The sequence below is a fragment of the Scophthalmus maximus genome, chromosome 13 (genome assembly GCF_022379125.1).
Source record: "Scophthalmus maximus strain ysfricsl-2021 chromosome 13, ASM2237912v1, whole genome shotgun sequence".
In the NCBI taxonomy this organism is placed as follows: domain Eukaryota; kingdom Metazoa; phylum Chordata; class Actinopteri; order Pleuronectiformes; family Scophthalmidae; genus Scophthalmus; species Scophthalmus maximus.
In genome coordinates, this window is record NC_061527.1 from 5,359,985 (window position 1) to 5,372,715 (window position 12,731).

General features: G+C 41.6%; 1 protein-coding gene across 1 annotated transcript in view; it reads left to right on the forward strand.

The window, feature by feature from the left end:
• Nucleotides 1–12,731, forward strand: part of LOC118318097 (collagen alpha-1(XXIV) chain) — a 78,925-nt gene that overhangs the window by 54,965 nt on the left and 11,229 nt on the right. Inside the window, exons 32-46 of the mRNA XM_035647431.2 lie at nucleotides 2,420–2,473; nucleotides 3,129–3,182; nucleotides 3,284–3,337; nucleotides 3,568–3,621; nucleotides 4,466–4,519; nucleotides 4,946–5,053; nucleotides 5,578–5,631; nucleotides 5,949–6,056; nucleotides 6,416–6,469; nucleotides 7,527–7,580; nucleotides 7,727–7,783; nucleotides 8,765–8,818; nucleotides 10,371–10,424; nucleotides 10,857–10,910; nucleotides 12,222–12,275. Coding sequence (XP_035503324.1) covers nucleotides 2,420–2,473; nucleotides 3,129–3,182; nucleotides 3,284–3,337; nucleotides 3,568–3,621; nucleotides 4,466–4,519; nucleotides 4,946–5,053; nucleotides 5,578–5,631; nucleotides 5,949–6,056; nucleotides 6,416–6,469; nucleotides 7,527–7,580; nucleotides 7,727–7,783; nucleotides 8,765–8,818; nucleotides 10,371–10,424; nucleotides 10,857–10,910; nucleotides 12,222–12,275 — 921 coding nt within the window. The remainder of the gene's footprint in view (nucleotides 1–2,419; nucleotides 2,474–3,128; nucleotides 3,183–3,283; nucleotides 3,338–3,567; nucleotides 3,622–4,465; nucleotides 4,520–4,945; nucleotides 5,054–5,577; nucleotides 5,632–5,948; nucleotides 6,057–6,415; nucleotides 6,470–7,526; nucleotides 7,581–7,726; nucleotides 7,784–8,764; nucleotides 8,819–10,370; nucleotides 10,425–10,856; nucleotides 10,911–12,221; nucleotides 12,276–12,731) is intronic.

Genomic DNA, 12,731 nt, shown 5'->3' on the forward strand with positions numbered 1-12,731 from the left:
TTGGAAGTTTTCATCCAGCATTCGGCACTAGAATCACTTTGTTGTGATTTACATCTGTGGTGAACACAACATACACATACAATTAAAACACAACTGCATCTCCTGCTTCTGTACATTAAGATTTATATCTAATATTAAAAAAAAGAAGCTTTTACATTAGAGCTAGATACAGGCCTGTTGAGTCTGACGCCTCTGTTAAAACCCAAAAAACACATGTACAATATTCCTTTAAACTTGGTGTGAACAAGATATATTTGGAGCAGGAGGTTTGTATTTGAAAAATGTACTTGTCAGTGCTCTCTGGTGGACAAATGATGTAAAGCTGAAACGGTTTCTTCATTATCTCAAACATATCTTTGGCATTTCTTGTTTGTGTCTAATCCACCGACATGTCTGCTGGTGTCACTATATTAATCTAACATTAAACAGTTGATAATATCAGACAGCTGGATTATTTGTCAGGCTCCAACCTGGACAAACTCCTGAGGAGAAAAGCGTCTTTTATTTAGCAGCTAACTCTCTCATGTATGAAGGTGACCTGACGGTGTCTGGTTTTAGTGCCTCACTAGTCTTATTTTACAAACACTGCCGCACATTCTGTTTTCACTATTGAGAAAATGACAGATGGTAATTTTGATGACCTGTTAAAATGGATTTAATAACTGATGTTCAACAGATGGAAAAAACATGCAAACAACAAATCAAAAACAGATTTTGAAAAGCAGAAGTTCTGTCGAACAGTCAAGTGACGATCCAACACAGTTCTAATATCTACAGTTTGTTTCTTTTAGTGTAGGTTGTTGGCTCTGTTTATGGCAGAACTCGTGGAGAGGATCACCACGAGGCGAGGAAAAAGGCTCTATCCTAAGCAGCGTCATTTATTTGGCTCGCGTTATTTTCCACTGTCAAATTATCACGTGTTGGCCCAACATGTGACATTTCAGGGGTTGATTGCAATCGCTCTTCACAGACACAGATATACACACATGGACACGTGCAGGCGTGTGATCTCACTCTCCTGTGCAGCCATCTGTACACCCACACACGTGCGGCACACTCGTGTACCTCACCAGTTGTGACCTGTCCTCCTCAACACACACTCGAGGACTTTGGCAGCGAGTCTCAAATGTAGTTCAGTGTGTGTTGTGACCTCAACTCAACACTCAGGAGTAACTGTAATTTTGATGTGAACTGAAGACAAATATATCCTCTCCTCCTCGGCTCCGCGCTGCTCAGACAAGAAAATTGTTGTCTGCTAGAAATGTTGCATGTTTGGCTCCTGAGGGCAGCGGCATGTTCGTCGTCCGCCTCTGGAGTCAGAGTGCCATCTTGTGTTTCAAAAAAACCTCTCTCATGATCTGTCCTGCTCGATGCCGCACCTTCTCTGTTTTTCATAAATTAATAAAAGAGTGGTGGTGTCAAAATCAGGTTGGTATGTGTGATGTCACAGCCCGTTCTGCTTTGTACTTAAGACAGTTGTCAGTGTCACAAAGTACTTGTTTACACAAAAGCCTGTAAAAATGACTCCCAACACTCACGTTTGACCATTTTTCTCTCTGTTCTTTTACGTATTATGTGGTCTGGGATAACCTTATATTGGTTAAGCTTCACTCTTTAAATACCTTGTTTGCTCACTTTACAGAGAGACATTAAATATCACTCGTACCTACACAGTGATCAGAAGCAAAATGTATTAGAGTTTTACTCATGTGTTTCTCATCTAGACTTTTTTTCTTCTGCTTTTGTGTTTCATCACTGCAAAGCATTATTACAGATATAACAAGTTGTTGCACTACACCGGTCTCCTGTCCTGTGGTGTGTGATATGCCATTATTCTCAAATCTTGTAGTGTGTACATGTTTGGGATTAGAGAGAAGAATATCTGCGAAGATTCTCCTCTAGTGCGTGACGCAATCCGATTTTAGACTCGGTCAGGATCTTAAATTTCCTGTAGTCTTGTAGCATTTTCTCTATAGAGTATGTATTGTACAGTTTAATGGTTAATGCTACTATATTTCCTGCTATCTCATCCAACTTTTCAGTGCTTGGAGCAACCAGGTATCTCTTACTCACAAAACAATGTCTGCCTCTGTCTATGTTGGACCTAAATGCTGTTTCCAAGTTGTGTGTCTTGTTTAAACTTGCCAACACAATAACTGAACCGCAACAAAGATCCTAACATTGCCGGGAAAAGAGAATCCGTTTGTGTTGCATCAAAGTGTTTTTCCGTATTTCGCTCGAAGGCAACACTGAAATATTAGTTTGCGGTTACGTCGGTGGTGATGATGATGATGATGATGATGATGAGATGATGACCGTGACCAAAAGCCAGGTTTTCTCATGCTCGCGTGGTGTAATTACAAACAAATGAATGTCTGAGCTACACAAAGCTCACGGTTGTGTCTACCCTGTCCTCCAGGGTAAGCCAAGTATTCCAGGCAGCACCGGGGAGAGGGGACCGCACGGCGAACCAGTAAGTCTGCCCTTCTTCTGACTGTTGCGTTGATGTGGTTGTTTCAGGAAACAAAAAACACACACATTGTGTAAACTGAGCTGTCTGGAATGCATGAAGACTGAGATCATCACCACAGGATCAGAACCATTTCTGACAAACGTCTCGCGAGGACCAAGCGGTCGTGGTCAGAATTATTTAATGAACCCCCTTCAGAACAGAGTAATGCTGATTATCACCAGCATTTGCATCCCTCACACCTCAGAGCTCCACACCTTGTGCCTCCCTTCTTGGATTCGTCCTTGAGTTCTTGATTTTTCCTGGAAGTCTGCCGACCCCTCGGGGACATCAAGAATGTCAAACAATCAGATACAATTATTTATTGGGGTGAGATGTTTCAATAACGCTTGACGCATTGTTTATTTTATGGGTCTCGTCTTGCTTTTGAACGGTCTTCAGTTTCGCTCCAGGCTTTCTCAGCTTACTCGGTTTTCTCTTTCTACAAACCTAAACATCTAACTGTATGTGTTTGATTTGCCATTATAAGCTAGACTTGTGTATTATGTCTGTTCTGATGTTTTCTCTCCTGATTTACTGTACGCAGCAAGTTCTATAATTATATCACTGTATCAATAAGCTATTGTCCCTATAAAGGCATCTTCTGGTTTTCTCGTAGGGACCCAAAGGACCTCCTGGAGAAGCTGGACCTGATGGAGAGCAAGGACCAGAAGTACATTTGATCAAATATTCATAACTCTTCATTGATTAATGAATTCAATTGTTAATGACATGACTTATGCCATTATGTTTTACACTGTCCTGTCTTTGTAGGGGGGCCCTGGTGCAGAGGGGGAACCGGGAGCCATCGGAGAGCTGGGTATAAAGGTCAGTACAACCTCGCCAACCACCTGAATCATGTGAGAACCTTTGAACGTTCACAGCCAATTTGTACTTGACACAACTGTAACCTTGGGTGAAACCGGAGCTGGTTGTGGAGTGTAACGCTGCCTCCACCCAACAAGTATCAGCGGTTGGTGTCAGTTTAGGCGAGTGCATGCTGATATTAGTGTGTTTGACCTCCAGACAGCCCTGGTTTGTGTTCTGTGTCCCTGCAGGGTGATGTTGGGCCTCTGGGAGCTGAAGGGGAGCAGGGACAGCAGGGGATACGAGTGAGTGACTGCAATCAACCAACTAATCCCTTCCTTCCTTGTGTTTGGGCGAATCCGACCCAGTTGTATATTTACTCCCTCTCATTCTGACGAGGATGTGTAATCCTCCGGCCCGGAGAACGCAGAGTGATGGGACTGTTTTTCTCTGGTGAACTATATAAATAGAACTTGAATTGTATGATATATTCTTTAACAAGGTTGTTCACACACCAGAACAAGATAAGACGATTTATGCAAAAAAAATAAATTGAAATTTGTTGAACTGTTTTGTACCAAAGAGAGCGAAGATCATGTGCAATGGTTTTCAAACAGTCTAGGTGTTTGTGATTACAATCTGCTTAATATAGTTGCAAGGACAGTTTACTGACAATTATGATTATTGTCATTATTAAAGGGGATTTTTGATTTTATGATTTCTGTTCTCTTTCATTACTCACATTGTTGATAGTTGTCCCCAGCTTTTGCCTTTTAAATCTGTCTCCAAAAAATTGGCATGTGAAAGGAAATCTCTGCAGAATTCATAAATCAACATTTCACTGTTCATTTGGTCACTTTAGTCATGCAAGAAAGTGGAGCCACAGCTTTAAATACAGCTCTCCATTGTGTATCTTAGTTCTAGTTTTCTTCCCTTGGAAAAAAAAGAGAATCCAATTAAAGGGTTTTATTTCCTTTATTGAACTTAAAGAGTAACTTAAAGAGTTTTCACTGATGAATGGTTTTGAAAAACATACTTTCTAATATACTGTTAGCGACATCTGACAGTGAAGATATGAGCTAATTGTCCCAAACAGCAATGCGCCGCTATTTTCATGATTTAAAAATAATAATATGAATGTGTTTATAGGGTCCACCTGGTCCCCCTGGTGAAGACGGCTCTCAAGGGAAAGATGGAGACAAGGTAAACATAACAAGCCCCTTTTTTTGTTTACATAACAAGCCCCTTTTTAATAAAATCTCCCATGTAGCCATGAGGATTACTAGATTTATTTTAGTCGGGGTTCCCCCATATGACAATATAACAGTGACTTTTCAGTAGGCCATGTTTGCTAGTGCATCAAAGAGAATAGTTTAAAAAAGGATTCAAAATAGTTAACCCAAGTCATATCCTGCATCCATCACCACCAATACATCAAGTATATGAATCCTGTCATGTATATAAAGTCTAATAAAAAAATTTAAAATTAAGCTCTTCCTAAAACATTTTGTCGATTCTGAAAGTCACGGGTTGTTTGACTTATTGTCTGACCTCTCTCTGTAAGTACTGTGTTAGAACTGGACTGTCTCTCACCATGTTTTCCTGTTGTCTGTCCTGTCTCTCTGTCAGGGTGAGCCAGGTGAGCGTGGACCAATCGGGGAGCCAGGTGACAAAGGGGTAGAAGGAGACCCTGGGCCCCCAGCACCACCTGGAGAGCCTGGGAAACAAGGCTTTCGTGTAGGTTTATGAACAATCCAAATTTTGTGTGGTGTTAACAGAAATTGCTGCTTACATTGAGATTATAATTGACTAAAAGAAGATGACACTTGCACAACTTTAAATTAAAATTAGAGCTGATTAATAATTTGTTTTAGAATTTGTGAATTATAAATACCTTCAAGTGACGGAGTAAATTAGAGAGATGAAAACTATCAACCGGTTAATACCCTCGTTTCCCAGTAGGGGTCAGCCTTCCCTTCATTTAAAGATTTTTGCCACACTAAATGTCACTCTTGTAGATTGTAATTGTTAAGCACTGTCAGATAACTGTCAGTCAGAGTCTCCTCTGCTTGTTTGTTTTGGGAGATGCAGATACAGATCCAGTCATGGTTGTCGAGGGGCAGGAAGGTCTCAGGTGTCAGGGAGGGAGGGAGCTTCAGGGCACACAGATAGGAAAGAGGAGACTCAATGGATGGTGTTTCAGTAATCAATGCCTTTGGTTTTTGATGTGTGGTAATCATTTAATGAATCTCCTGCTGCAGGGGCCTGAAGGAAAAATGGGGCCACCAGGGAACAGAGGACGTCATGGAAAGAAGGTGAGGACCTTGTTCACCAACACTTTTTTAATGCAGTTTGTTTCCCCCTCCGGCAAAACTGCATGAAGCAGGGGTCCAAGAAGCACTTTGTCACCTTGTTTCACCTGCCTGGATTAGCATTTGGGTCAAATTCCAAGGTCTCGACTCATGTTAGGACAAAAACAAGTAAATACCCTGGTATGGGTTTTTTTTTTTTCTTGCTAAAGGACGATGGCAAGAAGGGGGATGAGTGTTGAATTTCTTCTTAAACTAAAGTCTCCATATATTGGCTGTTTGTTACTGCTACACCCCCAAAATGACGTGCTCTGTCCTTCCAGGGAGAAAGAGGTCCTCCGGGTCTTGCTGGTGTGATTGGCGACCGAGGCGACATCGGGCAGCAGGGCGAGCCGGGCCTGAAAGGTGCCAGGGGAACTCGAGGCACACCAGTTAGTTCCCTTTCATCCTTTCACCAGCCTTGTTTCAGAATCTGACTCTTCAATGCAGAGAAATGTGATTTGTATTCAGGAAATATAGTTGATGAAATCTACTTAACTTTTAATACTAAATTTAATACCACACATTTCTTTATGAGAAAAGTTTAAGAGCAAAGTATCAAACGCCCTCCTTAGTTCCAGGCCTGAGAGAGAGAGTTTGCAAGAAGGCCAAGAGGAAGGCATCCATTCTTTTCTGCTTTGTGTAGAGAGAAAGCTCTCGGCTCAGCAGAACCATTACGACCTTGTTGTGATAGCTTGTGAAAACAGAGCAGCAGCACCACGACTGATTCACAGTCTTTTTTTGCTTCCAGGGTCAGCTTGGAGTCATGGGGATGGAAGGACAACCAGGACTGGCAGGATACACCGTGAGTGTTAGCTGCGGTTTCATCATAACTGTTTGCAAACTCACACATGCACACAAATGAGAAAATTATATATATTCGCCCATAAAAAGTGTGGATGTTTCATGTCACTCTCTCTGCTTACATTTACCTCAGGGCTGTTTTACAAAGTAGGAATTCTGAATTATCTAGATCTGTGATTCTCAACTAATTTCTGGGGGTTGACAGATGGTTGTGGAGAAAAAAACCCGATATAGTTTTATAAACTAGAAACTAGACTGGACGCTCAAGGGAAGAGAAAAATGATCCTAGTGGGTCGTGACTCGAAAAGGTTGAGAACCAGTGATCGAGATAAATCCCAGTAGAAAAAAATGATTCCCCTTAAATTAAGAACGTGAGTTGTAGCAAAAATTGCTGTTTTTGGATTATCCATCAAAACCTAATGCTGCCTTGAGGAATTAAAGGGAATTAAGGCCGATCTCAACTTCTCATACAGTAGCTGTTAACTCTCGTAGAAGCTTTGTGCGTGTCGGCATGTGCTGGAGACATCCTGAGACTGAGTCTGCTGGAGGGCATTGCACTTCATCCCCTCCATTCTTATGTACTGCATTTCCCATTGCACGTCGCTGTTAATTATTCCAAGAAAACAAAACAGCAGGGGGGAAAACCCCTTTATGAGTACCACAAAAATAATTACCAGAGCGAAGACAAGAGGTGGAATTAGTAGTCTACAGGCTCATTTATCAGCCTGGTGAATGCCAGCAACACTGGGTTTAGGTTGCACAACTTGAACAAGGCACCTCAAGTTCAGTTTTTGTTAAATGTGTATGTGCTGTTGTATAAAGTTCTCTCAGACTTCTTCAAGCTGAGTGATTTTCTGAGTCTGTGCCAAAAAGCTAAATCCTGCAGTGACAGAATGTAAGAGCTTCTCCAAGCGGAATTGCGTTTGTATCCACAGCTCTGATTAATATGCTGACAAGCCTTCACCGCGGAACTCGTGTTGCTCTGAGGAACATGCCGTAGCCAGTAGAAGTATGGTGGCTTCTTTAGGTTCAATAATAACCTTTCCTTTTTTTTGTAGGGTCACACTGGCAAGCCTGGGCCCATCGGACCACCCGGGCCTAAAGGTGAAAAGGTAAAATGACACCTGAACTCGTGTTAAAAATGGAATTATTTCTGTGCTTTGATTCGGTGCAAAGTGCTTTTACGAGCCACCCGGCTGCAGAATCTTTCCCTGCAGCGCGTGCATGTGTGATTGTGTTTTTGTTTGCTACATTCCAGGGTTACCCAGGCGAGGACAATAGGATTCCAGGACCACCAGGGCCCTTAGGTGAACCAGTAGGTTTTGCTTTCCTTTCTGCTCCCTAACACCCTTCGCTCTGTTTAAGTCCAAGACTTTTAAAATACCGGGTTGACGCTGGAAGTGAAAAGTTAATCCCGATCAACACTTGTTGTTGTCCAACCAGCTTGACAATAATGTACAAGTATTTACAATTTTTAATCTGTAAAGGAACAAGGGGTCCTATTATCAACCTGTGTGGCTTTTCTGTTCATTTCAGGCTGAGAATTTACAGAAAATGTTTTACAAGGGTTTTTACATGTTTTGCTAAAGCTTCAGGTCTTAAACTGACCCATAATAAAATACAGGTCTTATCAGAAATTTGTGATGAAGACAAATGTTTTGTGGCTAAAAAGACTATTGTGAAATGATACAAAACATTTTTCTCTCTGACGAGTGCCACTGAGGATCATTATTCAGCCAAAGTTACCTCAAGGATTCTGCTTATTCAAGAGTGCCTGAAAATACAAAATGATCCTCAGAGGATCAGGACACACAAAGAGAGTCTTAACAGCTTTATAAAATAGCTCACACTTTCACAATACCATGACTTTTATCCATGTTTAAACCCGTTTCCCATCTCTGGACATGATCACTGACACAGCCAGGGGTTAGTGGATGTCTACCGAGGTACAGTACAGATAGCAACCTTCCATACGAATAGTATTGGATTACCAAATTTGGCACAGTAGTGCAGCACACAGCAGAAGCAACACAATGGCAGCCTCTGTCTCGCTGCAGCCCTGACGAAGATTGGTCTAAAAAGTAAAGTTCAAGGTGAAATGACGCCCTTTTCATCTGATCCCAGTAAAGATCGGGACTCATAGGTAACGTCTGTAGAATGTTTCATGTTTGTTCCCCCCGAGTAGTGACTCGAGTATTTAAGTAGCTGCCTGGCTCAACTCAGACTTCGTGGGTATAAATTATGGCACGGCATTTACAGTACATGCGTTCATGTGTGTGCATCTGTGTCTACACAGGGGCCCCCAGGAGAACGAGGAGAGCGCGGAGAGCCAGGCGACGAAGGGTATCAGGTAGACAAAAAAAAACATTACATCAACCTCAGACATACCACACAGCCACCGCTCAGGGTGCTTGTCTGTTTGATTGTTGTTCATACTCCTTTGGTGCTCCATTAAAACACGCCTCTGTTCAGATGCATACAGACCACACATGTAGGAGAGGATTACCAAATTGACTGGAATGAGGCTGCTGGAATCTGCTGTTTTTAGCACCTCATGCCAAAGATGCACAGGATTGTTTTTGCTTTTCAAAAATCACGCGTGCACGCACGTTCCCCATGTCTCCATGACTCCAGAGAACATTACATTGACTTACATTAATTTCCTGGAGATTTACTACTACTTGCTCACCTTAACCTCCAACCATACCCATAAAACCTAATCATTTATATCATGGAGACTTTGTTTTTGTCCCCATAATGTGTCTATCTAAAAAGATTTATTTGCAATACCTAGACCAGAAACACACACACATACACATTCAGAGTGGAAACAAGCTGGTATATACTGTAGGTTATAGGAAAATGATCTTTAGTACAATTAACAATAGGTTTTTAATTATTTTTGCTTCAAACTATTTTTATCAGTGATGTCCCAATCAGCTGTTTGGCCCTGATCATGATTTGAGTCCTTTGGTATCTGGTATCAGCTGATATCCATTAATCTTTCAGACACACTGATTTCACAGTGTGTCTGAAAGATTAGAATAACACAGCTGTCGACTAGTGACATCTCAAGGTCATAGTTAGAAAATATGGAGTTCATCTAGTGTAAATTACTGATATGATTGAAAGTTCAGCTGGTAGATGCCATCCCTGACAGTGGTGCGATCCACTGGGAAGGAGAGGTCCCACTCTGTTGGATTTCTTGGAACTAAAGAAACAGTTCCCTGGTGGTTGCACCGTGTTTTCACAGAGTGGAGGTTCTTGTACTGACAACTGCGTGCGGAGACGCACACAAACCGTCAACTGCAAAGTTTAATTAGTGACAGTTGATATGACGAACCGCCGGCGAAGTCTGTTGTTTTAACTGACAGCAGAGACTCTCGGAATCGAATTTAAAAACGACGAGCTGCAGCTGAACCTTCTTAACGCTGATCAGCTAATGATTATTATGGTGGAGTTTCGTGTAACCTGTGTATCTTTCCGATCTCGATGTCTGAACTCAGTGACTCACGGCTGCAGCCAAATTATATTTTACTTCCACATTTGCAAACTTTCACTGAAATGAATGGTATGAACACCTCTGTGACAAGTGATTGTTCTTAGTTCCAAACCCCAGAAGAGTCTGATGATCCGTCTGTTTAGACACAGCATGTCACTGTTCCAGCAGGTTTCCCTCCTCGCTTTGGGTTCAGCCAGCGGGCCCTTTGAAATCAAATGATTTTAGACACACAACATCGGTACAATATTTATCAACCCAAAACAAAGAACTCTGCTTGGGCAGAATATTGTAATACCCATTATTCGCACACGTGCTCCTGAATACATGTTATCGTCTGCCCACATTTAGTTTCAGCTGCAAATGCGAGTGAAATGCTCACAATGTTAAATTTATGTTTCAGGGTCATATCGGTACAATTGGATCGCGGGGGGCTTTTGGACCACAAGGCCCACCGGTAAGTCAGTAAACATCTCTAGTACAATGCTATAGTAATAGTACTATACTGTATATATATATTATTTTTTACATATATCTACGAAATGCTTTTGCTCTCAGTCACTAAATCAGTGGTTTTGTAGCCATGGTCGGTGCCTAAACTCTAAAAAGTGATGGAAAAGTGGTGGAAAAGACAAAACACCATACTGTCAGTTGTTCTGTTCTGGCGGCCTTGTCAGTGGTGAGGCTAAACATGTGAATATGGTTTAATTCTGTTCGTCCCATGATGCGATTTGGCAAGTTTGTCCCCAATCCCCCACTTACATGTATGTAGTTTTTCTTTAAAACATAATTTTAACGGCAATATTGAGTGTGGATCCATCAAAGTGTTATTATTATTATTAATATTGAGTTTGTGTGTTTTTTTTGTATCTTCTCTTCCTTTGTAAAGGGATCTCCCGGCCGCCCTGGAGAATCTGGCCCAAAAGGAGAGTTGGGAGCTCAGGTGAGTCCCTCAATATCTTCAGGAGGTGTTCCCCACGCCGCCACACAAGCTAGAACCGCCACTGGGGGCCGTATTCACAAACACTCTGATAATAATCTCAGAAAGCTCATTTATTAGCCAAACTAACAGCTAGGAGTCTGGGAGTGTGAGGGAAGATTGCAGCACACAAACAATACTCATCATCTACAGTTGTTTTAACTGCTGTTAAAAGTTATCTAAAATAACGTGACTACGCTAAAACTATACTTAAAACTATAGCTTCTTAAAAGTCCTCCCCACTATTCCTATCAACTATCACAAGATGCTTTGTATATAACTTTTGTCTTCTTAACCAAGATCTAGAATTTTCTTAAAATCCGTACGTTTTTGGAATACTGCCCATAGAAACAGGCTTTGAGCGACAGCGTGTAGAAAGTTTGGAAAGCAACATCAGAAATACAGGGCTCAAGACTTCAAGGCCACCCTGCACTCTGGGTTTTCCTTTTTCCCTTTTGATATTCATAAAAGATTCTTTGCTTTTGTTCTTTGATGGCTTGGATCCTACAATTTGAGCAGCTGGCATCAAAGCAGATATCGTTTGGCAAAACAAACTTTTCCCGAATTGACAGCTTTTGCTTTCATCGCAGTCGTGTTGTTTCGAGTCCTCAGCCTTGTCGGAGGCCGTCTGATTGCCTAACTCCCATTTCCCCTGTGAAACAACGTTTAGCCTCCTTGATCGAGTTGCACGTAGCTTTTTATTCACAGGTTTCCAGACACCACCGACCTTCTTCCATATGTGAAACAGCTTGTAACGCAAGTGCTTTTATATAACACGTTCAAATGCTATGGAAGTATCTCTGTTAATTTATTCGTCTTGGCTTGAGCTTAAACTGACTTTCAGCAATACCTTCACGTGCAACACATATACCGAGCAGCTTAGAAATATCAATAACTTAACACTCTGCCAGGAAACACTGGAGACTTTGAGCATCTTCTTTTTTCCTGTTTGAAATGAGCGGCTTTGGAAAAGCATTCTTTGAGGGATATCGCTCTAGAACTGTACAGATTTAATGTAATTGTACCAGTTCCTGGAGAGGAAACCTTGAATGTAAAATGATGATTTCAAAGGATATACTGATTATCTATGTATTTTACATGTGCAACTATGAAAAACACAATGCAATGGAAGTTTAGTACAAAACTTGTACAGAAAAACCTTCCTGAAACAAAAGTTCCTGATCCTCGATGAGAGTTGGGTGAGACGTGTAACCTTGTGTGGTGTTTCCTTGAATGCCTATGTATGATTTACAGTTCATGTATGTGTTTATCCAGGGCTCTGCGGGGAAAAAAGGAGCAAGAGGTCTGAGTGGAGCTCCTGGCATTGAAGTGAGTATCACATCAGCTCTAAACCAAATGCGAGGCTCAAAGAGAATCAGCAGCAGCAGGGCCGGACTTAAAACAATAACTCAGGCCGGGGATTTGGCTCCATCCCAGGCAGCCGTCATGCAAACCATCAGTTAATTTTGTCGGCTAAACTTAATTGTTGATGTAACGCAGTCATAGTTATACATTTGGCCAACATGTTCATCCTGGAGCAAAGTTATCCACATTACAACTATACGTAAAATATCAATCGCATGTTATTATAGTAGAACGTGGAGGCTACTTGCGTATAGTCATAGCAGCAACACAGTGTAGGTTATTATTATAATATATGTTATTAGTTCATAAAACAATTGGTGAAGGGCAGTGCATGTCCGGTGAGTCTCTCTGTCTGTCTGTCTGTCTGTCTTAATGAGGGTAAGTGGAAAATAAGACGACTGCTTTCTGGTTCCAACTCTG